Genomic DNA, 27051 nt, shown 5'->3' on the forward strand with positions numbered 1-27051 from the left:
GCATGTCCAGGGGCCCTGGGTTGAACAAGGAGCTGAGAGATAGACACAGGAGTTTCCAGGGAGCATATTAAAGCATATTAAAGCGTGTTTATTTTGTGGTCCACAGTGTATCTTTATCCAAGGCCACCAGTAGCTGGGACAAATGGCAGTAGATGGGGCAGAAGGAGGCTGCTCTTCCCAGTGATGGGAAACCTCTTGGCTTCCAGATGGGCCTATCCAGGGTGAAATGTCCTCTCCACGCTAGCTTTGACCGCAATGTGGGATTGAGCGACCTACGCTCTCGTGCTGCTGTCTCAGCAGCATCGGTCCTTACAGCGATCCTGCATCCTTGCGAGCCGGGTGCCGTCGTGTTCACTGACAGTAAGAGCATGTCTTATTTCTCACAGGGCTTCCGAAGCAGCGGAGGATGGCGCCTTAAGGATGTCACGCTGTAGGTGCTGAACTAACTGGCACTGAAAGGGGAGGATAAAGATGACAGTCCTTATTTGAAAGAATTAAATGCATGGACTCTCGCTGATAAGAAACCATGTCAAAAAAAGGACGTAGCAAGGGCGAAAAGCCTGAGGCACTGATTGTTGCCCTACAAGCTGCCAATGAGGAACTCAGGACCAAGCTGACGGACATTCAAATTGAGCTGCATCAGGAGAAGTCTAAGGTGAGTGAGGATCTGGTGTTAAATAACAGTATCTGCACTGAAGGGAAAAATAAATTACATGGAAAAAGCTGTATCGCAGAAATCAATAAATGCAACAACTCTTCTCTAGAGCAGTGATCTGATTCTCTCCCCACGTTCAGCACTTTGATACTGCAGAGGTTCAGTGGAAAAGTCCCCTTTTCCCAGAGGTACAAGCTCAAGAAGCATCTGGCCCTCAAAGGGAGCGATAAGTCTTTTGTAACGTCTTTGACCATATTCCAGTTAGTGGGTTTCATTCTATCCACTCAAATTGTCTCTAACTATACTATTTTTTTTTAATTTCCAGTGTCTAGAAATTGTGTAGTGTTGCTGTTTTTTGAATGACTGCTTATTTCAGCAAGAGATGCCTTTATTTCAAAGTTGAGTGAAGTGATCCTTAAATGTATAGCATGACAGTCCATATGGGCCCTTATAATCCATCTGCAACCGAACTGTATTTTGTACATTAAGGTATGTATACATTATTTAAAGCTTGCTCAGGTACTCATGGTCTGCCAGAGCTACCATCTCTGGTAACTAATGGCAGTCTAGAACCAGCTGGTAGCATGCACACCTCTGTCTCTAGTGCAGACCTGCCTGCATAGGTTTGAGATGCCGTGTGCATACTTTAGAAGCCTTTGGCACAACCGTGGGGCTGCGGGCTGTTGCTTGAGCTCTTCCCTGCACCTTCTGCTGAAGTCTTCACACTCTTTTCTTGCATTCTGTATGCTAGGGGAGTCCTTGTAAGGCATGTAGGATCTCTCTATACTGCTTCAGCCTTTTTAGCCAGTAAAAAGGCAAAGGACTTATGTTACCCAGTATAAAATACTGTCTGTTTTTCACCTACTCTGCACATATCCTGCTAACCTTCCTTTAAAATCCTTAAGTGGTATTCTCTCCTGTCTGCAAGCAGTATTCTTTCCTGGAGAATTCTTATCAAGTGGGCTGGAGACCATGCACCCTGAAGTCAAGAGGCCCCAAACTGCTGCCAGGTGGCAGGCACATTTTTACCGGGTGATGTCTATTAAAGTATTTTTCTCCAAGTGGATTATAATTGACGTATGTCAATCTGGCTCTGATTCCTTCAAAAATAAGCATATATCCTGGGCTGGCAAACCCAGATCGACTTGCTTCTAGCTTCCCAATCAATAACCACAAATCTTTCCGCCTCCAGGAGGTTGTCTTTAAAAAATAGTTTATTTGGGAAAGGTTTTCATGCTGATATTTCAAGGTTGCTCATATTGATAATCTCAGACTACCATCCACCAATTTATTATAATTGTAGAAGTCAGGTGAAAGTAAGAATAGCCAGTTCTGTGTTATCTGATTTTCTGATGATATCTGGGGGCTTTGTCCCATCATTTACCAATGAGATTTATAGCCATGAATTTGCAACCTCTAAAACTAGACAGAATTTGCAAATGCAAGAAAATTGACACCATCATGCTTTCAAATTCATTCTGCGTCCTTTTACAGATGGCTGATGACAGCCTTGGAAAGAAAAATGACTTTTGATTCTTTTGTTTTCCCTGCGAGCTTTGGCATGTGTGTCTTGCACACAAGCAGGGTTTAGCTATTCTCTTAAGGAGTTGTAGGCTGGCTGCCAGAAAACTGATGATTCGAGGAGCTTCCTTGATGCTTTTTTTTATATTCTGAGTCTTGCTACTTTTGTTATCATAGCATCTATAGAATTCCAATATGGTAGTTGCCAATGCAGATTTTTGTTACTAGTCATCACTTTGAGGATTGCTCAAAATAACAGGAGCACAAGAGTAAGAAAGTCTTGAAAACAAGAAAAGGTAGTCTGATATAAATATAGACATGTGGGAATGAGATGAGCAGAGCATCAACAAAATAATGAAATTCCTTGAGTCTCAATAACTGCCAGGTGTCCTGTCCATGGATGCTCTTACCATTCCTGTGACCAAATGGGATTGAGTGCTCACAGTATTCAAGGAATTGTCATTACAGAACAATGAGATGCTAAAAACTACAGCCCCTGGCGGCAGATCACATTTTTTTCTGCAGTTAGGATACAAAGGAGCACTTGTTAAAAGTTCTACTTTGGTCCAGTTTTCAGATTTTTCCCCTTTTCCAATGAACAGGAAAACAGGTATAAACAGGTTCATATTGGACATTTTAGTACAACTTTTATCTTCTCTAAATTCAGCTTAAAAATAGGATGCCAAATGAGCCAGTCACACACAATATTCTAAGGTGTTCTGTTCGCTCCACAAAAGGGATCTAACAAATTGAGTCTCTGGACTTTTCCTTCTGTGTTAGCAGTAAACTCACTCTTCCAGTGAATTCAAAGTAGATAGTAGAAACCTCTTGAAGCTTCATGGTCTTTTATTAAGGAGACTCCTTGTCCATTTCTTCAAAAGTGATTATCTTTTTTTTTTCCCATAAAGGCCTCGTTTATCTTCCCTTTTCTCCCTATCACAGTGGTACAGTATCTACAAAATAGTCTAACATGACTAATGGCATTTCAATTAGATAAAAGAGGCAGCCTGGAAACCAACAGCCGTAAAAGCCGGATGTCCCAGAGCTTGGCTGGGTTTGTCCTCAGGCTGTGCTTGACTGTAGTGTTGTGCTGTTGTGGATATCCAGACTACTTGGTTGAGAGTTTACATGTGTGTCTAAGTGTTATACTAAGTCAGAGCAGTTACAGTAATTGCACCTTGTTTTGCAGGGTGTCAAACTTCCTTTTTTAATAAACAGATGTGTTTTAATAACAGATGCGTTAATGAGAGAAAGAGGGGCATTTGGCTTAATTTTAGTCATGAGTCATGGCTGGACCTAGCATGAAAAAGGAGTTAAAGGCAACCCTAAAACCTGACTGAAGGACGTAGTGAGGGCTAGGATTAGGGCATGGCTTTCTCTTCAGAAGTGATTGGTGTAATAAAGACAAGTTAATATCTTGCACAAATCATATAACTATGACTAAAATAGACTGCTCACTAGACCCTGGCTGCAAAGTCTTCTTGTTGCATATGACATTTGTTATTGTCGAAATCTGCCTTTATCAGTAGCCTTTGGTGTCCTTGGGAGAAGTCGGTGGAAGTCCACACCACCTTTAAAAAGCATGGGTTTTTTGATGCTTTGAAAAGTTCTGACACATTCCAGATCCCTGTGGAGGAAGTTTTACAACTGTCTTCTAGATTTGTTTTCCATTAAGCCTTCTGAAACAGATACATCTCATTTTTAAAATCTGTTAATAATCAGAATGACCGCAGTGATTGAAACTGAAATAAATGTATGCTTTCGAACTCTTCTTCCCCGGCTCCCCTTGAAGGTTTCTTTGTGGGAAGATATGTTCCAAGCTACCTGGGGTTAGCATGAGAGAGGGAAACAAGTCAATGAGCTCTGTACATGGAGCTGGTAGGAACCCATGCCCTTTCTAATTCCTATCCAAGTAATCCATGAATCCTGCAGGCTAGACTACCAGTGTCTCTTAGAAGACTCTCCAATGACCTGTTATTACTTTTATTTTTCCTTCTCTTACTTTTCCTTTTAAAATATGAAAGGTTTGCCCAGTTTTATGCATTCTTTGTGGACTTTTAAAAGGATATTGGCAAGGGTGTTTATCTTTGAATCCTTTTGAAATCTCCTTTTCTTTTTCATTGTAAATAATAAACCTACTGAATTTGCTTTGAACTGAAACTTTACTTTGAACTTTGCCTTTCCTTACCAGTTGTTTTCAGTATAATAACCAGTGAAGTGTATTCTTCTGTAGAGTTAAGTCTAAGAATTGACTGCAAATGCCAGTTAAGGCTTTTACTTACAGGTAAGAATATCTGTAAAAGCCAAGTTGTCCTAGTCTTTCAGCCTTACACCTTATGTCAACTGGGATCATTTAGAGACACACGCTCTTTCTCCTCTAATTTACTGCCCACGTTCATGAAAGCTGTAGAAACCTACCTATTCTTCTATCTAATCCTCTAACTTTCTGTTAAATTCTACCAAAATTGGCTGGTGGGTTCCAAAGTTAATAAGACAAATGCATGCATATACACAGAGCCTTATTTGCTAAATAAATATTGAAAGTATGTTTGGTATCACTGCATGAGGCAGTACACTGGGAGAAGACAGTGATGTTTTCCCTTTAGTAAAGACAATGTAAAATTAAGCTAATGTTCCAGCATGAGGCCTATATTTTTTTGTAATGAGGATGGGGGAGCATACAGGGTCTGCAGCAGGGTCTTCCTTAATTTGATATGCTGGTGTTTGGGGAGGGTTTGTTCGACACGATAACGTTGTGACAGGTGATTTGCTTCTGATCTCAACATAGGTTGCTAAACTTGAAAGAGAGAAGACTCAAGAAACTAAGCGGATCCGAGAAGTGGAGCAGCGCAAGCAGACTGTGCAGATTACAGAGCTCAAAGCCAAGCTCCACGAGGAGAAAATGAAGGAGCTACAGGCCGTGAGGGAGAACCTCATCAAACAGCATGAGCAGGAGATGACGCGGATGGTGAAAGTCCGAGACAGTGAAATCCAGCGCCTCAAGTCGGCACTGTGCGCACTGCGGGATGGGAGCAGTGACAAAGTAAGGACAGCGCTGACAATTGAGGCTCGCGAGGAGGCCAGAAAGCAGTTTGACTCCGAGCGCCTTAAGCTTTTGCAGGAAATTACTGAACTGAAATCTGCCAAGAAGCAGGTAGATGAGGCCCTCAACAATATGATCCAAGCTGATAAGATCAAGGCAGGTGATCTCCGGAGTGAGCATCAGTCCCACCAGGAAGCCATCTCTAAGATCAAATGGGAGAGTGAAAGGGATATTCGTCGCCTGGTTAGTAACAGTTCTCTGCATCAGAACAGTCCTTATGCTGTAACCAGTTTGCCTCTTCTGCCTTTGCTTTTGTGTACAAACAAAACTCAGCAATGTATCTCAGTTTGCAAAAATACAAAACACTTCTCATTATCATTTTTCAGCAGGAGATCGATCAGAGTCAGCAAGCTAGAGCAACTGCCATGAGGGCTACTAACATCTTGAGTAAAAGAGTGGTTTGTCTAGTCAATAAGGAAGTGGCTTGCTGAGATTGTGTCTGCAGTGTATTGTGTTAGGAAAAGATACTGTGTGATAAAGATTAAATGCATCTGCGTTTGAAGCTTGTTAGTTTCTTTAACCTTTATAATGGTAACCTAAGCATATTAAACCAGAGCAAGGGGGGAGATATCTGAGATATCTTTTGTTTTAATCTTGACATAGCCTTCAGTAGTTCTGCACCAAAAATGAACAAAATAAAGCCCATTGGCAGCAGTCTATTGAGCTGAGCCTGCTTGCAGCACTGGAAAGTTTGGCCTGGATGCTGGAATTTTAAGATTTGACAGTGGAAAAAAAGAAATGGTGACTTGAACTCTGTCAAAAATGAACATTTCGGTTTAAAGTCTGCGGACTGGAGATATATTTGTGCATGCCAAAATGATAAATAGCATAGCACAGTCTTGCAATGGTGGCTTCTTCATAGCTGCCTTCTGAGTTTTGACATTTGCTGTTACTTTGATCCACACTTGTAATTCTGCATAGCCATGAGGACTAACTACTTTTCTTTTTCCTTATCTGAAATCCAGGACCTATTTTCAGAATTTTAACGTAGAAAGGAAATCCAGTGAGAATCAGGATAACACTGTGCCATTTAGTAACATTAAGAACAACTGAAGCTCTGTGTATCTATTGAATGATTTCACCTCAAACAACTGATGAAGGGTTTTTGCAGTGTTGTTTACATGCAGAAGAGCCATGCGCAAGGCCAGAATTCATTTTATCTGATGTACACAAGCAGTTTATGCATCCATTGTGTGACTCTCAAAGCAGAGGAAGTTATGTCACATCGACATTTGCCTGACAGAGATCAGAATCTAGCCCCACTCTTCTGAAAAAAATTACTTTGGGAAACATTTCAGTAAACCTAGAAGGCTGCAAGATCATAAAGTATCTTTGGTAACTTTAGGCAAAATTTAGCATAGGTAACATTTTCGTTTGGAGGAAATGGTTTATCTCTTTCCCCATATAAAAATATTTTTATTTCCTAAACTGATTTGCAGCTTCTGGTTCCCTGACTTTTCTTGACTCAGAGACATTAGGTGCTTTGCACCAGTCTTGGTTGCAAGGCTTGTAGGTACTGATCTTATACAAGTTTTAATTAACAGTTTTCCTTCCTGTTTAAGGAGTTTTCACCACTCCTTAAAGTTGCTGTGAAACAAAGTAAAAGGCCCTTCTTGTTTTGGATAGTCCTGGAATATTAGGCATGGAATGAAGTAATGATAAGATTAATAGCATTGAGTTTTTCAGTCAGCCTTAAAGAAAACACTGGGTTTGCACAAATTTTCTGTTCGTGAGAAGTGGGGCTACTAGCTCCATTTACCAGAGCAGGAGCTGGTCTAAACTTCTTTGTTTGTTCAGAGTTTATACTTAGTTTTCACAAAAATAAATAACTGAACAAAAGACAGTGTGAGAGCCTGAACACTTTATTTTCAAACCTTTGGGTTTCATTCTGCTGTGTTCATTGGGTTACAAGAGCTGAGTAGTCTAGCAAATCACACCATGTTCAGTTCCAGGTCTTCAGTCACTGTTGGCTGTTGAAACAGATGCTGTGTTGGTGCATGGATACGACTGAAATCTCCAAGTGTATTTGTGTCACAGTACAGTACAGTGTAGCGGAGATAGTTGCTGAACATGACTGTTAAGTAAATCTCATCCTACTAGACTAAAGAGCAATGTACACTGTAATATTGTTGCCCTGGTGTTTTTCTCTTTCAGATGGACGAGATCAAGGCTAAAGACAGGATAATATTTTCCCTGGAGAAAGAACTGGAGACGCAGACAGGCTATGTGCAGAAGCTGCAGCTGCAGAAGGAGGCTCTGGACGAGCAGCTCTTCCTGGTGAAGGAGGCAGAGTGCAACATGAGCAGTCCCAAGAGAGAGATCCCAGGAAGAGCTGGAGATGGCTCAGAGCACTGCAGCAGCCCCGTATGCAGATTTTACTCTCCCCTGAAACTCAGAAATATGGCTGTACTTCTTGTACTAAATTATTTTCTTGGGTCCTGAGAAAAGATTCCCACCTTTTTATGTATACTGCAGAAAACTATGTCTGTAGATTCTTCAGAAAAAAAAAATGCCAGAGGGGCAAAGCTATGTAAGGTTGTTTCCTCTGTTGCTATATTAACAAATATACAGCAATATATACAAATACATAATTGGACCCCTTTGAAAGTGCCATTCCATGAACACAACTCTCTGTGGCCTGCATCCTCAGGACTGGGAGGATGAGTGAGAAGGGGCAGGAGGAAGGCTGGGGCAATCGGGAGCCTCTTAGGAGAGCCTCCCCCTCTTTGTCTTATTGCCCCAAATATACTGGCCTTGCTGTCATTCACAAGGCATGTAATCGTTCAGTGAGTAAATAGAGAGTATTGCCATATTTGTTGTGAAATTGTGAATCAGAAACAACAAGATAAATACAACTGTTAACAACAGGGATATCCTGACTCTTGCCTTGACATACTGTTTTCATAGTGGCTCAGAAAATAGAACCAAAGGATAGGGAAAAGCATTAAAAATTAGATCTTTTTAGCTTTTTATTCCCCCTACCATCAGAAAAAAATACAAACATCTGTTTCATTGATTTTACCTTTCTTAAGTATTGAAAAATTTTAATCTTAAAATATCCTGCAAAGGAGATACTTTTCTTCCCAAAGGAAGCATGGGAAACCAAAATGCTCAATCCTGTAAAAATCCAGAAATATTATTTGATGATTATGGCAACTTCAGGTGATTGGTGTGTGGTTTGGGGAATTTTTGTTTTCATTTTTTCCCAGACATGCATTTTGAAAAGAAGCAGTAACTGTGCTGTATTGTTACAATGAGCAGGACTTGCGCAGAAACCAGAAGAGGATAGCGGAGCTGAACGCCACCATCCGGAAGCTGGAGGATAGGAACACGCTGCTCGTTGATGAACGAAATGAACTGGTGTGTGAGCTTTGCACTGTCAGACAGAGGAGGTTGGGAGCCTTGGGGAAAGGCAAAAGGAGAAGCTCCAGGGATGATGCAGTCCGTGATGGAAATGCCTTTCCTACCCATTGCGCTAGGAGCTCAGAAGGCTGAGAATAATTTTTCTCTCTAGAATTAGTTTTTTGTGGCAGCTTTGCTGCTGCCTGACTGTGCTTTTGGGTTGCTTTATCTCTACCTCTCAGTTTTCCCATAGGTAACACCCTCTTTCAGAAACAGATATGCAGAGTTATGCCTTGAGATTTACTGGTGAAGTAAGTCTATAGTAGGACAAGGCGTTACTATGATTGCTTGCCAGTTCCACTTGCCACTGTCTTTGGCATTTTACTGGGACAGTGGTAACAGGAAAGGTAAAAAAAATTCCGTCCCAAAACTTCTAACAAAGGAAGAAAAGTACCTTTTTTGAATTGTTTACAATTATTAATTACTGTCATCAATCCAGCTGAAGCGTGTCCGAGAAGCTGAAAAACAATGTAAACCTCTCCTGGAAAAGAACAAGTGCCTCACAAAAAGAAATGATGAGCTGATGCAGTCTTTGCAGCGCATGGAAGATAAACTCAAAGCGGTCACTAAAGAAAATATAGAAATGGTTGGTATTGAAGGATTGGTATTGAAATGAGGATGAGTGCATGATGTATGTTTTTCTTGCTGGGTATATCTGCACAGTGTACGCTTTTAAGTACACAGAGAAAGCGTTCATGCCGTGCATGCATACCCCATGCAATATATTTAAGTGAATGCATAACCACAGTCTTTAATACTGTCCGGAGTTGCCGGATATAAGCTGGTGGGTGCTGAGACTTTCTCTGCTGAGTGTGCTTGTGTGTTACATTTTGGCTCCAAGACCCATGTCCTTGTCTTGAGCAGGCTGACTCTTGCAGTATGGGTGCAGTTCTCCAACTGACTAGATTGAGACTATCAGATTCTCTTTGTTGTTATATGGAAGAAAGGCCTTAGTATTACAAGGTTAATTGACTTTATTGCTGCCTAACTCGCTCATGCCCAGAAGACAGATAAACTTTACCAAAAATGTCGCAAATCATGGTTCTTTTTCCACAGCTGCAGCAGTGCAGCTCACAACCCACTGGGCTCTCCCCCAGCAAATGGGAGACGTTGGAAGTCCCTGTGCATTAGACAGCAGCACTGGTGCATGCGCACGCAGCAGTGCTGACTTAACCCCCTGACGCTGCATGTCCCTGCAGAGGTGCTCTTAGCGAGCTGCAAGGGGCTGTGCCCCCCCTTCCTGTGCCTGGGGCTGCGTGTCCTTTGCACGGCTAGCACGCGGCTTCCCTTGCTACGTGGGGCTGTGCGACGAAATGAGCGGGCGCACAGGGTCGCGCGTGGACACTGCTGGGAGGCCCTCTTACATGGGTGGACATGCCGGCGTGCGAGCACGTGCGCTGCGTGGGGCATGTCTGGGTGCATTGTGCCAGAAGAGCTCTGTTGCATTACCTTAAAGGGCTGCTGCAAAGGCTGTGTTGCATATAGTAAGTAAAAAAAGCTTTGACAGTCTGCCTGAAGAACTAGGCCTTGCTGTGAGGTGGATAATAGGTATTAATAAAGCTATGGAAATTTGGTAGCTGAAGCATCTTTAGAGTTACACAGCTTAAATGAGAAAGAACGCCTGATTTCTAAGTGCATGTTTGTCTCTTTTTTTTAGTGATTGCTGGTTCTTATTTTTTCTGTTTCTTTCTTCTTACCAGAGAGAAAAAATGACATCACATCCTCCTTTAAAGAAATTAAAATCTCTCAATGACCTGGATCAGGCTAATGAAGAACAAGAAACTGAGTTTTTGAAGCTTCAAGTTATAGAACAGCAGAACATAATTGATGAATTAACAAGGGTATGTCCAGAGCACCAGGAATTAGGACCAGTTCCTGTGTATGGTTCACCTCTGTTAGTATTTTTTACTATAAACAGAGGTCTGAGGGCTAATATCTCACCTCATGTTTAACACCCACAAACTTTTAGGTGTAGAAGCATATGGATGCTGCTTGTATTGATTTCATAAATGCTTAACTAATACCTGAATTTCTAATGGGGGCAACAACCCAACAGCCCTAAAGCATCAGTCTCGTTGTGTGTAATTTCAACTGTCTTTAAATTTCCTTGGTCAGTTGTAGGAGAAATCACAGACTGGTGACCACAGAGCTTGGCTGAGCTGTTTTACTGTTGTAACTACACTACAGTTGGGAAGTCCCCTTGTAAAGAGAGATGCAGGACAGAGAGCGATATCCAGCGTGTGCTGGAACAGAGCAGCTGCTAGATAGTGGCTGCTAGTGTTTCAGTGATAGCATTAAATATTGGCCACCCCGTTTCAGGTGACTTTGCACTATGGTATTGAGGGGAAGGAGAAGGACACATCAAAAGAGGCTCTTGCCTCTCCTAAGACACCATTTCTAGGAGTGGTGAACCCTTCACTAATACCATCTAGTGACTTGGAGGCCCTGTGCCTCAGATACAGGGCCCAAACCAGCTCCCTACAACAGGCCTCTCTGTGGTCTGAACAGGGGGTAGATCAGTTCCTATTGTTTGACAGCCTGTCGAACAGGGCAACGGTACAAGAGGAGTTTCTTTTCAGATATCCCCTCTTCCCTTCTTTAAGTGGTTTTCCACTGTTGCAGATACACGTATGTGAATGAGTCTTCCCTTCCCTGGAGTCAGCTTCTGTTTGAATATACAAAGAGTCAGCAGAAGCCCAGGGACTGACTTTGTCTCTGGATTTGGAGGCTGTGGCTTTCTGTGGCTGCACGGCAAAGAAGAGAAACATGAACTTGAATTCCAGTAATTTTTTAAATCTTATTTTCCAGGATAGGGAAAAGCTCATTCGTCGCAGAAAGCATAAAAGGAGTTCAAAGCCAATTAAGGTAAGAACAAAAAGACTCTAACTGAGTCTTTCTTCTCTACTAAGAAGAAAATCTAATTGAAGAGATTGTTGTGGATTTTAACAAGCTTATTTAGTAATGGTGTTTATAAATGTGTTAGATTCTTCAGGAAAACTTTTTAGGTCCTCTTGGATACTCAGTTAAGGGTGCATAGCTATTTTATTTTCAACAAAATGAGCCTTTTTTTCTCCCTCTCTGAAAAGTTAGATTTTCAGTCTGTTTTGTGTAAATATTAGTCTTGAGGCCTATTACACTGAGATGTATTCACATTCCTAGAGAATTTCCTGACTGTCTTCTGTTCTCTGATTTTCATAGTACATCTGAGCTAATCCTGCCATTCATACTAAAACATTCATACTAAAACTTTTTTCTCCAAGTGGATTTTTTTTGGCGTGAAAACTTGAGTGCCATTCCCTTCAGCTCAGTTTCATAGATCTTAGCTGCCTCTTATATTATCCTAAACTTGGATCTAGAACAATTTTAAAGCTGAATAGCGCACAGTGATTCAAATAGCACTTTTATCAGTAGGACTTAGGGAGAAGTTTTACAACAACCAGATCTTATCTCCAGAGAGCAGAGAGATTGTGAAGGAAACAGAGTTTGTTTGGTCTTTGTCCTCCAAAGACATCCTTTGGTAGGCCACGCATGTTCCGTGGAAGAAATGCAGTGCTACCGTAAACACAGAGAAGTTAGGACCAGTGAGTCCTAGTTGTATCCTCACATCATTCCTACATGAGTTTTGAAGCAATACACAACATACAGACATACAAAACCGGGAGCCAAGGACTAAAGGGTATTTCCACCATTTAACTTTAATTCTAAGACAGAAACTGTACTAGTAGGGAAGATATAGCTAAAAAGAAGATAATAAAAAAGCTAATAAATCTGAAAGTTTGGCAACTTCAGATTTTTTTGTATGATTTAAAATCCAGGTTTAGAATATTGTAGTATGACAGGAGTGGAAGTGAAAAACATTGCTGTAGGCAGGGGAATTTTGCAGATTAGTTTTTCTGAGCTGAGGGTCTGGCTCAGTCTGAAACTTGGAAAATATAATGGGAGTAGCAACATGCTAAGGAAAAGTCTCTGCCCTTCCGTGAAGGCAGGAAAACAGGTTGTTTACCCCCAAACTGTTCAGAAGACATCTGTCAACAGCTAGACTGATCTTCAAAAAGTAATGTCCTAAAGGACTAGAAACGACCAAGTTGGAAAACAGAGAACCTCGTTCTGTTATGGACACTGCTCATGTTGCTGAATATCTCAGCCGTTCCCTCCATGATTCTTCTGTTACTTGGTGTAAGTCAGTAAAAGCTGTGATAACACAAAGCTAGTACAAAGGAATGGAAACAATATTATGTTAACTGCCACATGTTGAAAGCAACTGCCTACACTACAGTTTGGTTGCATGTCTGATGCCTCACTATCTCCAATCTCAGTAATTGAATTAACCCATCAGATGAAAACTGAGAAACATGTATTGCGAAGATGGAGCTGCTTGACCTGCAGGCTTCAGTTTCCGAGTACAGGTCTGAGCAATCAATAGTCGACATATGAATAGTTATGGAGACAAACTGATCAATGAGCATTTAAGATGCAGTGCCTGCAATGTTGTGTTTTCCCTCAGTACCAGATCTGGTCTTTGAGGTCATTCCAGACGCAGATCACATCTTTTTTTTTTTTTTTTCCTTTTTTTTCAGTATGTAGCAATACAGTTTTGAAGCTTACTTTTTCTCCAAAAAGAAACTATGTTTTTTCTTCTTTAGAGACATGTGGTAGATGCAGTTTTTGGGTATGATGATGATTCCATGGACTCTGAAACATCTTCCATGGCCTCATACAGAACAGATAGAACACCAGCAACCCCGGACGATGATTTGGATGAGGTAAGATCTGACTCCTTCCAAACTTACAGAGAGGTTTTCAGGACACTGAATTCCACACCAGTGGCCAAGCTCCCAAAGATGCTTGGGTTTCAGTGGTGCATTCTGAGTAATGTTTTTTCTGTAAGTTTGGCCGCAGTTTTGGTTGCTGATACACTAACATGCTAGGTGGGAAGTTCTTTCAAAATATAGCATGTAGAGCATACCCGTGTGACTTTGTTGCGGTTTGAGGTGATTTTCTCTCTCCCTCAAAAAAAAAATAAAACTAACATACTTCTTTGAGCTCGAAGATATATATGCTATAAATTTTACATTCTTATTACTTCATATTACAGCAATCTAATTTAGAAGACTGTTTTGAGTCAAGATCTGTAAACCAACTACTGCTTTTAACAAACCACAGTTGTATTCCTTGGCAAAGCTCTGGCATCTGCTTAGATGTGCCCTTTCTGTTCCCTCAGAGCTTAGCAGCGGAAGAATCAGAGCTGCGTTTTCGACAGCTGACAAAGGAATACCAGGCCCTGCAGAGAGCTTATGCACTGCTGCAGGAGCAGACAGGAGGCATTATAGATGCTGAAAGAGAAGCCAAGGTCAGTATTTGCTTGTGGTGGGGAAAAGCATTTCATGGCTACTGGTATATACAGACTCCTGAAAGTGACCTAAAAGGAAATGGTGTTAATTATCCATTAATTATCCATACAACAGGGACACATCTATTTCACTGATTTGCTAAGCACATTTAAAGAGACTTAGTATTAAGGATGGACACAGAGGTGTTGTTCTGGAGTTGAGGTTGAAAATTTTGCATTTGAGCAAGCATGCTGGAGCACACAATTCTGCAGTTTGGCACAAAAGCAAAAGAGCCTTCCCATCTTCTGCTCAGGAATACAGGGGTTTGTAAATGTAAATGAAGTCTAGTCTTTCACAAAAAAAATAGCTTCTTGTTAAGTTCTTCAAGCAGAACCTATTGCTCTGGACATCTGAGCTTGGGTTTTGCTACTTTAATATGACACCTAATAATAAAGTTGGTGGGATGTGTTTGTTTCTGTGTGTGCGCATGTATGGATTTTCCATTCTGTCCCCTTATGTCATCATTTTACCAGTCTGTGAAGTGTCAAATGACCAGCCAGGATCTTCGTATTGGTTACTCATTCAGTGAGAGTGTTCACTAGACTCTTTGCTGTGTTTGGTTTCCTTTGTACATCCCCTGTATTTCTTTTTTTCTTACTGCTCTATCCTGTGCCTGACTTCAATAGGCTCAGGAGCAGCTCCAAGCTGAAGTCCAGAGATACAAAGCCAAAATAGAAGATCTAGAGAAAACTTTGGCACAGAAGGGACAGGTGAGCACTACTTGTGTATTTTCTTTTGCTATATTGGATTTTACCTACTTTGCTCACAATATCCCTATCACAATTTCAGTGCAGACTTCTCAGAATGCAGGGTTACTCTTAAGTAAATAAGTATGTCTAATGAGTTCAGAAGCCTTCCTGCCGCTCATTTGATTAATACATTGTTTTTATGTAACTCATACTTTGTTGCTATAGAATTTTAAAGTCTGCATATCACAACTCCATGTTACAATAAACATGCCAAACCAGATGAAGTTTCCCTATTTGGTAATAGTACTGCTTCATCCAACAGGACTCGCACTGGGTGGAAGACAAACAGCTTTTCATTAAGAGGAATCAAGAGCTTTTAGACAAGGTAAATTCAAAACTTGTAGATGTTCACTTTGAAGGGTAGTCTGGATCATGCAATACACTTTCTGGACATGTGGTCAGGTGCTTATGGATGGTTAAGGTTAGGCATGTTCTCCCTAGCTCTGGGTTAGGTGCTGTGGTTTCTAACATTTCTTAGGCTGATTCACCTAGCCCTGCTGATAATTGCCCATCCTGGCAGGTGGAAGCTCTGCTGCAACATTCTGGCTTCAGGGTGCAGACTGTTGCCTCCAAGTAACATTAAACCAATGTCTCTGCTGTTGCTACCCAGACAGGACATTTTGAACTCTACTTCTGGGTGTGGAACAGCAGTAGGAAAACACACGCACCCTGTAATACCATAACCCTTTCAGACTCCAAGTTTATGCATTTTTCTATGTATTTTTAACGGCTTATGTCATCTATAGCTTCAGTGAAACTTAAACTCCTCAGTCACATGATGCATCTGGGAACATCCCTTCTTTATATATAGATGTGTGCTAATATGTGTGTACATATTTTGCATATTTATATATTTTAAGCATGGAAAATAAGATTAAGAAGGACCTCAGCCTTCTCGGCATATCCCCAACAATGGTCAGCCATACTACTGCTCTCAGCAATAGAGGCCAATACCCAGAACCCAGTGTCTTTCCTTCTTTCACCTGTACAAGCAAGGTTTCTTAGCCTGTGCTTCTCTCTTTCCAAGGAGAGAAGCTCGTCCCAAGCAGTGAATGGCTGCTTGGGGAACTGTCTCCAGAGAGGTAGTGATAGGAAGAGTTGTCCCCACATCCACAGAGAAATTAATGTGCTGCACACAGGGAATCTCTGACCAAGCCAGGCCCTTCTGCTGGGTTGCACTAGCTGTTTCTCTGTCTGAATACACATTCTGATAGATGTGTATTGTGTGATAGATGTGTTTATTCAGCCAGCTCACGGAGTCCTCCAACAATAATGTCTTCACAACACCTCCCCGGACAAACTCTTCCAGTGCATTACCAAGAGAACAGTGTTTAATAGCTAACATAAATTAACCTAAATAGATAAAGTGCCAGCCCTCACTACGATTGGGTTCCTTTACGAAAACCTCCAGCCAAAGCATTTTATGATGTCTAGCAAGTTCATGAGCAAAAGTCTTATCTGTAAACTAAAGACTCATTGAGGTAACACTGCAAGTATTGAATCATATCTAGAGTTTGGATTTTGCAGTGCCTATGCTCCCTGAACTGCTACTTGCTGTATATTCAATTTTCTTACTAACAGTCACACAGATAATGAATTTATGTGTTTCTATTAGATAGAGAAACTGGAAGCAGACAACAGCCGTTTGCAACAGGAGCTCCAGGATGCCCGAGACCAGAATGAGCTGCTGGAGTTCCGCAACCTTGAGCTGGAGGTGACAGATGACTCCTTACAGTAGCGTTGGGAGCAGGTTGAAATGGTGCACTTGTGTGGGACACCAACTTTGATGAAGTGTTTACATCAACATTTTAGTAATATAACAGACAAACCAATCAGGCCTGGTATACGTAATTAGAGATGGGCAGTGGAAGTATGTCAGCTCTAGCATCTTGGGAATAGTAAGCTCCGTGTTTGACTGGTTCACCTCTCGCTGAGTCAGGTGCCCAGTTTGCACAGCTTAACCGATTAACTTCAGCCTGGCTCTGCTAGTTTAGCACTGCTGTAGGCAATAACAATATTTTTTTCATTCTTGCCATTGGTCTATGAAAGCTGGACAAATACTTTTTAGTTTGTATCTAGTGAAGACTATAAAATTAGCAAATATGATCAAGTTTGTTTATTTTTGAATGTATTTTTTCCACAGATGTTAGAACATATGACTTACCAGGATGAGCAAATGTGCAGGTCTGAGTATCCTAGAGTCTTAAGTCTTAAATATCTGTTTCTAAAGAGAGTTTTTGCAAAAATATATAACTGTTCATAACTTTATTAGGAAAATCACTTTAAATGACATGAAAGTCTTAAGCAGATGATAGGCTTCCCACAGACAATTTGCAAATAGACATCATCCATCAAATAAATAAATGTCTGCAAAACAACCGATTTGCTTTTAGCATCCAATCCCACTTGGTACACTTGGTACACTGTTCAGAGAGTCTTTCTCTTCGATTTCTCCAATTATATTTAATGATGATGTCATTGTTTTATGTGTGTGTTTTTGATTTTTTTTTCAACAAGAACTTATATTTGCAAAGCATGATAAAAAACAGTAGCCATGAAACTTAATGAGCTGTCTACATATTTCATTCATTTTAACACAATGACTTCTTTTCAATTTACTTTAAGGAAAGAGAGAGACGGTCACCACCATTTAATCTCCAGATCCACCCATTCTCAAATGGTGTGAGTGCTCTACAGATCTACTGCATGAAGGAGGGAGTTAAGGTAGGCTACTTTAGTAATACAGCACTTAGCACAACAGTGATATATGCTGCCCACGTAACTTGTTACATTATTCTCTCCCAGTAATTCCACTAAATTTTAAGCATTTAAACTTACTCTAAGGTAAGCATGTGAGATGATTGAGCAATTGAATTGGACTTCTATTTTTTAACATAATCATAAAATCTGGCTCAAAGGCAGATGGAATCCAGTTTATGGCACATTTGAATGAGATAATAGAAAATATCGATGGTTGATCTCAGTGTTGGTCATAGGAGGGACACATATTGCAGCTGTGATTAACTGTGCCATGCCTTTATTTTATTCTGTCTTTGCAGGATGTCAGCATCCCAGACCTCATAAAGCAGTTAGACATCCTAGGTGATAATGGGGTAAGCAAAAGTGGGAGATGCTTTTCCTAAACAAGCTGTATTGTGTGCAGTTAGCACAAGAAAAATCTGTACCTATCATGGCTATTTTCTAAGGTATTTGCTGAGATTATATAATACTAGATCATTCATTTAAAGAGTGTTTTTCTACAGAAGTTAAGGAGATTGGGAGATTTCAGTAACTGGGGAACCAGTAATGAATTACCATTTTAACCTTTCTTAACTCATGTTCAAACTTCAGCAAAGTGTATGTACCAGACTGCTCATCTGAGCCAACCACATCTTTGTTAGCACTAGGATTCCTCTGCCGGCAGCTTCATTAATAAGCACATTCTCCATGGCTTTCTAAGAGGGCATTGCTGCCCACTTTGGTCATCTTTGTGAAAGAAAACATCCTATATGTCTGGCCAGCTTGAGATGCAATTTAAGAAAGTGTTTAAGAAATAAAAGCTACAGGCAATGATTGTCTCCTCACTTAATGCTGATGTAAATTAGCACTGTTTTTAAAGTGAGCATGGATGAATGAAAATTCTGCTTTATAAAGCCAGTGTAAAGACAAATGCATCTAATTTTAGTCTACATTTCTTATAAGATGAAGTGGTATAAAAACATATAATCAGTATACATTATGCAGAAAGGCAAAAGAATTGCTCTTTTAAATATCCTAAAACACTCTGTATATTTGATGTGAATAGGACACCCTGCATACAACACAGAATTCCCACTAAGCACTCTAGAGCTGATCTATTGTCTGGATAATCTGTATTCTTTGACTTCTGTTATTTTGTTGGATTAATGTAGAAAGAACAAGATTAGGACTTTCTTTCACAAACAATCACCTCTGGGAAACTGCTGCTCTTAGGCTTATTTTTTCCCTACATCTCTTTCTCCTCATAGAATTTAAGAAATGAAGAGCAAGTGGCCATAATTCAGGCTTCCACTGTATTGTCTTTGGCAGAAAAGGTAATGTGTGTGTTTGCTTTTCTTGTGTGTTATCTAAGTCCTCATGTCACCCTGGAAATTTTATTTTCTTTAGTTTTCAGTATTGTCAAATTTCCTAATATAGGAAAATTTCTACCAAGAGAGTAGTTTCCCCAAAGAAGTAAACTGTACCAGCAGCAGTATTTTATAATACTGCATGTCAGCCAAAGATTTTGCAATAATAGGAATACCTTAGTGTAACCACAGACCTAAACATTTTTGGTAAAACAGCAATAATATCAAGTCAGAACAGCTGAAAATGCAAAAAGAATTGTGAACTGAATTGAGAAACCATTAGACATTTAAGCTATAATTAGCGCAAATACCTGAGATTTCTAGTCCTGAGATTTCCAAAGATTCTAGAGAGACCTGTATGCAAAATACCCACTGAAAATGTTTGTCTAAATTCTTTGTTTGGGAAATTAGAAAGAAAAAGAGAGTTGATTAACACTGTTTTATTTGTGGCTCAAATTTGTGGCAACTATTTCAGCAAGATGACCTACTTATCAATATGAACCTGCTTAGCAATTTTCCCTATGCACAGGGAAGCACCATCTACCTAGCTAAGATACTTTCAGATGCCACAACCTCAGGGACCCTAACCCACAGGATGTCATATCACCCACTGCCTATCCGAGGCAGTGTGCTTTTCCATCTTTGAATAACCCAAAGGTGAGCCTCTGGCTTCCTCTCCATCAAGTATCACAAATAGACCTCACAACTATACCACTCAAAGGAGAACAGCCTCAAGAAGGGCCCAGTAGTAGTAATAGGTAACTACAAATAGACTGATAAGATGATGGAGATACCCATTTGCCACTACCTGAATGCCTAGAAAACACAACAGGTTACAATTCTTGCTGTCTGTCCTCCAGTGGATCCAGCAGATTGAGGGAGCTGAAGCTGCTCTGCACCAGAAGATGATGGAACTGGAAAGTGATATGGTAGGGAAATTTTTTTGGATACACATTTTAGAAACAGGCTGTTGAGCGTGTTGCATTTATTCTGTGTGCCAAACATTCATTAAAAGAAGGTTTCTTGGCAAATTAAGCAAGCAGGCTTCATCGGAATTTTATGGTGAATCCATAAACTTTACTAATTCGCTTCATATAAAAATGCATAATCTCAGAGAAATAGAAAGTTGTCTGAACACTCTCTTTCCGTGAGGAAGACTGTTTATTACTAAGCATAGAGGGCTCAAGGATACTCAGTGACTTTCAGATATGAAAAAGACTACAGTCTTTGCCTCGTGTTCCATGTAGATCAAATCCTACCAATGCATACACAGCTATTTTCCCTTCCTAATTTTCTAGCTGAGTAAGATATTAATAACTCCGTAGAAAATCAAATGAAGACCAGTCTCATAGTCCCACCCAAGTCAGACATCTGTAGTTGATCGAGTAACACTTCCCACAGTATTTTGAGTAACTAATTCTTTTTTTTTTTTGTCCAAATTATCCTTCATTGTAGGAGCAATTTTGCAAAATAAAAGGTTATTTGGAGGAAGAATTAGACTACAGGAAGCAAGCTCTTGACCAAGCATACATGGTATGTACGAAGGAAATGCTTTGACATGACACAAATTCCTGTAGAATCAGTAAAAGAGATTTTTTTGTATTTCCTGAGTATATACATATATTTTAATTCTGGCTTGTTTTTTCCCTTTCTGCTAGCTTGCTAGCATGCAGTCTAAATAGCCTCAACATGCACTTTGCTTTTTCACACCATAAAATGCAGGGTTTGTGGAAGTCAGAAACTCTTTTGTCTATTTAGAAGCAGATGTTCATTAAATTCAGGTTGTCCCACTGCAGTCAGTGCAACCAGTTGGAACTCAGATCTGGAATCTTAGATGACCCCTTAAGCACATGCTGTGTGTGCTAAGTGCAACATGTGAAACATGCCACAAACAGCGAGAGCTTTGCTGTAAAATGCTGCTGTATCAGAGAGGACTGCATGTAGGTGCAAGTTCAGTGTGTTTCATTTGTCTTACTAAGAGCACTCATTGATTAATGGAATTAAGAGCATTGCAGTCTGATATGCTGACCTTCAATCTTTCTTCTGTTTTTTTTTTTACCAGCGTAGGTCAAAATTTTAGATTTGGTAAAATATTCATCTTTTTCTAATTATAATTAGAAAATAGGTATGAAAATTCCATCTGGCTCTAGATCTTCTCTGTGAGTGTTTAAAAAATCAGTGAAGAATTTCTGTGATTAATATTGAAATATCACAAAAAGAAAAGCCCATATGTATTTTTTGTGTGTGTGTGAAAATACTGAACCATTTTTATGAATTCTGCATCTCACTTTTTTTCGCGCTTGACCATAGGGACCACCTCTCATGCAGGTATCTGAATCTGTCACTAACCCTTCTCCCATTCCCTCCATCTCTAATTGACTTCTGGTTTGTATTGACCAGAGAATCCAGGAGCTTGAAGCCACCTTGTACAATGCTTTGCAGCAAGAAACGGTGATAAAGTTTGGGGAACTGCTCACTGAAAAACAGCAGGAAGAGCTGAGAACAGCAGTGGAAAAACTAAGACGTCAGATGCTGAGGAAAAGCAGAGAATATGATTGCCAGATTCTTCAGGAGAGGATGGAGCTGCTGCAGCAGGCTCATCAGGTAGGACACAGGAATCAAGCACATGTGGATCTGTTCAGTTTTGTTGTATAAGTTGAGGTCAAACTGAGTCAAGCTGCAGGTTCATGTGTGAGCCTGGAGTCTAGTTTTTTGAGTTATGGATTGTGTCTTTACTAGGCACACAGCTGCACACAATATTATTTTGTGACGGATTGTTTTGGCATATTTTAACTCTTAAAATTCCAAACCAAGTGGATTTAATCCAAAATTCTGTCTCCCTGAATCCAGCTTTGTAATGCACATGGTCACCCCTAGTTATTGGACTTGGAACAGGTGGAACTGTATGAGAGCATCTGGCTCATGTTACGTAGCAGAGCCATCTCTTTTTCCAGATACTGCTGCTCTTTCTCTCATAAAAGTGGGTAGTAGCGGGTTTATCACTGAGATATAATGCAACGTTTCCCTTCAAAGACCAATGTGTGCTGATCTGAGATCCCAAGGCAGAATGGCAAGAAATCATCATATGTTAATGATGACAATAAAATGAAACAAAACCTAATCACCTGTCGTTTATGGGAATAAGAGAAAGAGCATGTACGGTGGATAGGGTTTTTGTGTCAGGCATGAAGATGTGGTTTTCACACTCCAGCCTCATTCTGAGTTGAAGACTTGAAACTGGTCCACCTTATTTCTGATAAGTGCCCTTCTTACTGGACTTTTGTGGAGTGACTTATTGATTTCAGCAATGACTATTGACTTGATTAACCCAAAGGAGTTCTGGCTTTTTTGAACAACTCTTACTTAACCTCTGTTGTTGATGGGGCTGGGAAAAGATGAGAGGTAACAAAGGGAAGAGGCGGTGTTTGAAGGCTGCCATCTGCTGATTCTCTGATCTCCAGACAGCTGGGAGGATGGTCAGAGAAATGCCATCTGCGCTCCAGGTGTCTCCTGGTTTGCCCTTCTGGCTTTCTGCTCTTTGCTGGCCCACAAACTTACTCCCTGACTAAATAGAGAAAAGATGCAGAGATTCATAGCTTCATTTTTCATAGGTGGTAATTTTGTCCTTGCTTTGTGTTTTTTTTTTTTTTTCACAAAATGTAGAAACTTTCCCCAAAATTAAATTCATGTTATATTTTTAATAGTACTTAACACTGTTTAAAATAACACCTCCACAACAAATTACATCTTTCCAGCTCACCACAGAATCAATATTTTCATTGTACCATATACTTTTATCATTCCAAATCACATAACAATGCTTTAGAAGTATTCAAGATGGTACCTGCCAAGAAATGAATCTGTTCACATCTAGGCTTTTAGCACTTGGGACATCAAGACACTTATTCAGACGAGCAAGCCTACTAGGAACTTGGTCTAGATGTTTTCTTTTCTAATTTCCAGAGGATCCGAGATTTAGAAGACAAAACTGACATCCAAAAGAGGCAAATCAAGGATCTGGAAGAAAAGGTTAGTTCTGTTATGTTTCTGAAGCAAGGCAATCTTTTTTTTTAGAGTCATGATCTAACTTTCTTGAACTAAAGGTCCTATTTTGTTTAACTGGATCATTTGGACCCTGTTAGTGTCTTTCTACTGTGCTTTCTTTTCAATTTGTGGCTTTTATTATATCCAAACTTTAATCTTAGAGTCTCTTCTACAACACACTGTTTCATTTTAGGAAATAAGTGATTACATTATGAACACGTTTAGTTAAAGGGCATTATATTGGGCCAAGTGATGAAACCTTTCCTAGGTTGTTACATGCTGTCTTGGTGGACAGTTCTTCTATTAAAGCAAAGGTGAGGCTAGCAAGCAGGAAAGACCAAATGAAACTGAGTGAAGATTTGAAGACTGCCCTTACTTGGCAGGTCTAGGGAACCAGGTTCTCATGCTGTCCTCTACTGAAGCTTACCATTGACTATGCAGTCAGTAGAGTACAGTAGAAAATCTTGCCTATAAATGAAACTATATTCTTTATTTTTATACTTAACCCACTTAAAAAACGTCCCATGCTATGTTTGATATCCAGATTTGTGTCTTTGAGCAACCCATCATAGTTCACAGTGACAAACAGAGCTAAGGCTTTCAAAATGGTGCTGATTATAATTCATCTCCAGAATTCATGCAAAAATGGAATCTGTTTTCTAAACTTGGAGATGGTTTGGCACTTACAGGAGCAGCTAGGGAAATACAGTGTTCTCTAAATACATAATTATTTTAATTGTTCTGCAGAGTACAAAAAGAACTGATCCTGATGCTTAAATCTTGTTTTTATACTGTCTTCTTTTTCTCCTGCAGTTTCTATTTCTATTCTTGTTCTTCTCTCTTGCCTTTATTCTTTGGCCTTGATGTCAATGTGCCTCTTGGAAAGGTAAGACTACTTCACTTATTTCCTTGAGGCCAGTGCTTCTTGCACAGACCTGAGGATCAGATCCTTGTATGTTATATTGTATCTGAGAATTCAGCAGATCAGTGTCAATTTGCAGCAGTTCACAATGAACGGTGGTCACTGATCAGCTTACTCAAGAACTACAGTCAGACCAATGCTATCCAGCACACTTATAGGTGACTGACAAAGTTTTTCTGATGATCATAAACTATTCAGAATGCTAAATCCCAGTATCAAGCAGCGAAGGGAATTGCAGATGAAATTCAGTACTGATGTTTGCAAAGTGATACAGCTGGGGAAAAAAGTTTTCAATCTCAACTTTGTAGACATCATGATGGGCTCTGAACTGACTGCTACTACTCAGATCAGGAGAGTGTAATAGAGAAAGCTATAAAACATCAGTGCTCAGAACTAGGAAGAGTACCAAAAATGGCAGGAAAAGGGGGATCAGCAACTGAGGAAAAGAGGGAACAGGTGACTTCTTGGGCTCAGAAAGAGAAACCCTATGAAAGGGAGGTGTGGAAGAGGTCTGGAAAACTCGTTGGGACAGAATGCCTCAAGAGGTTGCTGTGTTCACTACCTCCTCCAGCACAAGCAAGTATGTCATAACGTAACTTTGGAACAAAAACACTGGAACAGCTGGAAGTTCAGAGTTCAAAAAGCAATGGGAATGTGAGGAAATAAATCAGGCAGTTATGATGTGTTTGGCATTATATTTTTCTCTCCATTCCTGGCCACATTCAGAACAAGCATGCTGGACTAGTGTATGTTTTTGGGTTTTTTATCTTACCCAGTATAAATGAAGTAGAACATGTCCTTGAGTTTTTAAATACAACATTATCCAGGCTGTGTAATGACAGATCAGATTTTTTTGGCTGGGGACTGGCCCATAGTGTTAAGTTTCTCACTGTAACTCCTGGTTCCATGGACCATGTCAGTAAATAAACTTTTCTGCCCTGCGCTTGAGATGAGCTGAGAATGAAACGCTGCATAAGACGTTTTTACCGTGTCCTTCTACCATTCATACCAGCTTAGCGCTTGTTTCCAGATACACCTCAAGATATTGGTCATAATTGTCACTGGTTCTTTTTACTTAGTGGTTTTTAAAGCCACCTACTTTGTGCTTCATTTCAGTTAGATCAGGGTTTTTTTCCCTTTTTTTTTTTCATGGAAAGACAGCTTTTAATTAGCTGTAGCAAATGGAATCTATTGCTTCCTGGTCTGAACAGACCCCAGAAAGAATATTTCAATGGTCTTAGCAAACAGTATATACAGAGGAGCAGCTAAAGAGGAATGAATGAAAGGGAAGAAGTCTGTACTTTGCCCATCGAGGTCGGGGGCAGACCAGTGAACATGGCTCTTGTAAGAAATTGCCAATCTCATTACAGATTTCCCGCTATTTGGAACATATCACCTTGCTCCAATGCATGATGTTTTAAAGAGGTTAAGTTACAGCTGCTCACTCACTAATAGTGTTTCTGCGGCAGGATTTCTGAGAATGATGACGCAGCACAGAAGTGAGGAGTTATTTTGAGTGGCCATGACTAGTAAAATTTGATTTTACAGTTTTCTACTCTCTTATACCCAGTGTAAATGCAATGGGCATTTGTGTGCATTGATTCCACAGTGACTTTCATATTGCTATCTTAACAACCTTGTAATTATTCCAGCAGGGTATTCATAGGCAGACTGAATCCTTTCTTGCAAAGGAGCCATCCCTTCCCTCTGGTCAAAGCTGGAGGAGGAAAAGCACAAATCCTCCACATTTGCTGATTACATTTATACTCTTTTGGCCTATTTGAAGGCAGATTTCGGCTGCTCAGAGAAAGCTGATGAGGGTTTTAGGCTTCCTCCTAGGCACCCTGCAGATGATTATGACCTGCATGCAGTGATTCTTCCGCCTGCAGGTGCTTTGCGGTCCCTTCTCTAGCATAGGCTGTCAGCTAAGTTGATGCCTTGAGAGGACTCCTCACTTGTGCATCATTCAGCAAGGCTAATAGTCAGAGGACACTAAATCATTCTTCTGCCCCTTTAAGACTGGCTGGATTGTAATAGCTCCAGAGGAAACAGAGCAGCAGATGCTTTGTGGCTTCTTTCTCTGCCTAGGTGGGTACAGCACTCACTACTGCATTTTCCAGCAAGCATTTGAAACAAGGGAAGGGTGGGTGAATGAAACCAGGTGCATAAAAGTTCAGCATCCATACCAGAGCTCTCCACTTCCTGTTTATATGTGATTTTCTCATCTGATTTTTTTTTCTGTGTATCCACATTCATGTACACACATATCTGTGATCACATAAGGCAACCTGGTTTGCATGTGTGTTGCCCTCAGTAAAACTTACATAGTAGACTTGAATGATAAGAAAGCAGAGAAAAATCCTGGTTTCAAACACAAAAAGCTAAAATTGTTTTTTGTACTCAGGAAGGTCGTCCTCAGCAGGGAGCAGCCTGTGCTCACCTCCTGCTTGCACTGCTGAAGGTCTGGGGCTGGCCTGACACCACAAGCTTGTCACCTGCTGCCCTGTCTCTGCCACGGGCGAGTTTTAGGCAGCATCTAGAAATTTGACAGTTTTCCCTGGCCAGAGCGTAACTACCCCCATGTAAAAGCCATGGGAGTTTCCATGAACTGGATGGAGGTATCTCACAGGGTTCAAAGAGAGAGGCCTGGTTCATCTTTAAATTCATAACCAATTCTGTGCCAGAATACCCAGAATTTTCACAAACGCTGTTCACACAGTTGAACAGGATCAGTTGATCTGGTCAGCTGGTATGTGTAAGAATAGATCTCCTCCGTTGTCCCACTGATGGACTCCACCCCGTCAGTTGTATAGGTGGAAGGAGCAGCTTAGCTGTTACTTGATACCAATGTTCTGCTTTTCTTTTTCTAGAGTGCCAGACCAGAGATGAGTCCTTAGAAAGGCAAATGCTTCCAGCTCCCCGCAATGAAGAGAACATTGTTTACACCTATTTAAAAAACCCACAAGTGAACAACCTGTAGCCAAGACTGCAAACACCTTATATTTTAAAGCCATCACTCAAGATTTGTTAATTGACAGTTCCTGACTGAAGCTATGGTATATGCTGCATATAATGAAATCCTATATGTCAAAACTAAAGAATGAGGAAGAAAAATAAGCAGTGAACTACATCACTTAGGAAAAGCATAAAGGGAACAGC

The 27051-nt window shown here is 40.4% G+C and overlaps 1 protein-coding gene across 2 annotated transcripts; it reads left to right on the top strand.

Moving 5' to 3' along the window:
• Positions 1–354: 354 nt before the first annotated feature.
• Positions 355–27051, top strand: JAKMIP2 (janus kinase and microtubule interacting protein 2). Of its 2 annotated transcripts, XM_088521585.1 has the most exons (21): positions 355–655; positions 4965–5462; positions 7434–7643; positions 8541–8639; positions 9121–9267; positions 10382–10522; positions 11490–11546; positions 13325–13444; positions 13903–14031; positions 14698–14781; positions 15083–15145; positions 16436–16534; positions 17446–17544; positions 17880–17933; positions 18828–18893; positions 19787–19855; positions 20382–20459; positions 21327–21530; positions 22890–22955; positions 23784–23856; positions 26763–27051. In XM_088521585.1, exons 1-20 carry the CDS (start codon positions 527–529, stop codon positions 23832–23834), a joined length of 2463 nt encoding a protein of 820 aa, XP_088377711.1. In that variant the 5' UTR covers positions 355–526; the 3' UTR covers positions 23835–23856; positions 26763–27051. The 2 variants fall into 2 exon arrangements, with proteins under 2 accessions (XP_088377711.1, XP_088377717.1); XM_088521591.1 differs by lacking the exon at positions 23784–23856.

The sequence above is a fragment of the Tinamus guttatus genome, unplaced genomic scaffold, assembly GCF_059628265.1.
Source record: "Tinamus guttatus ecotype Peru unplaced genomic scaffold, ASM5962826v1 Tinamus_guttatus_pri_ptg000007l, whole genome shotgun sequence".
Taxonomy (NCBI): Eukaryota; Metazoa; Chordata; class Aves; order Tinamiformes; family Tinamidae; genus Tinamus; species Tinamus guttatus.

Bases quoted from the DNA above. Each gene is read 5' to 3' on its own strand.
- JAKMIP2 (XM_088521585.1), top strand. From the start codon at position 527: ATGTCAAAAAAAGGACGTAGCAAGGGCGAAAAGCCTGAGGCACTGATT. The intron at 10,523-11,489 runs GTATGTCCAGAG...CTTATTTTCCAG, and splicing joins TAATTGATGAATTAACAAGG to GATAGGGAAAAGCTCATTCG. The intron at 17,545-17,879 runs GTAGGCTACTTT...CTGTCTTTGCAG, and splicing joins GCATGAAGGAGGGAGTTAAG to GATGTCAGCATCCCAGACCT.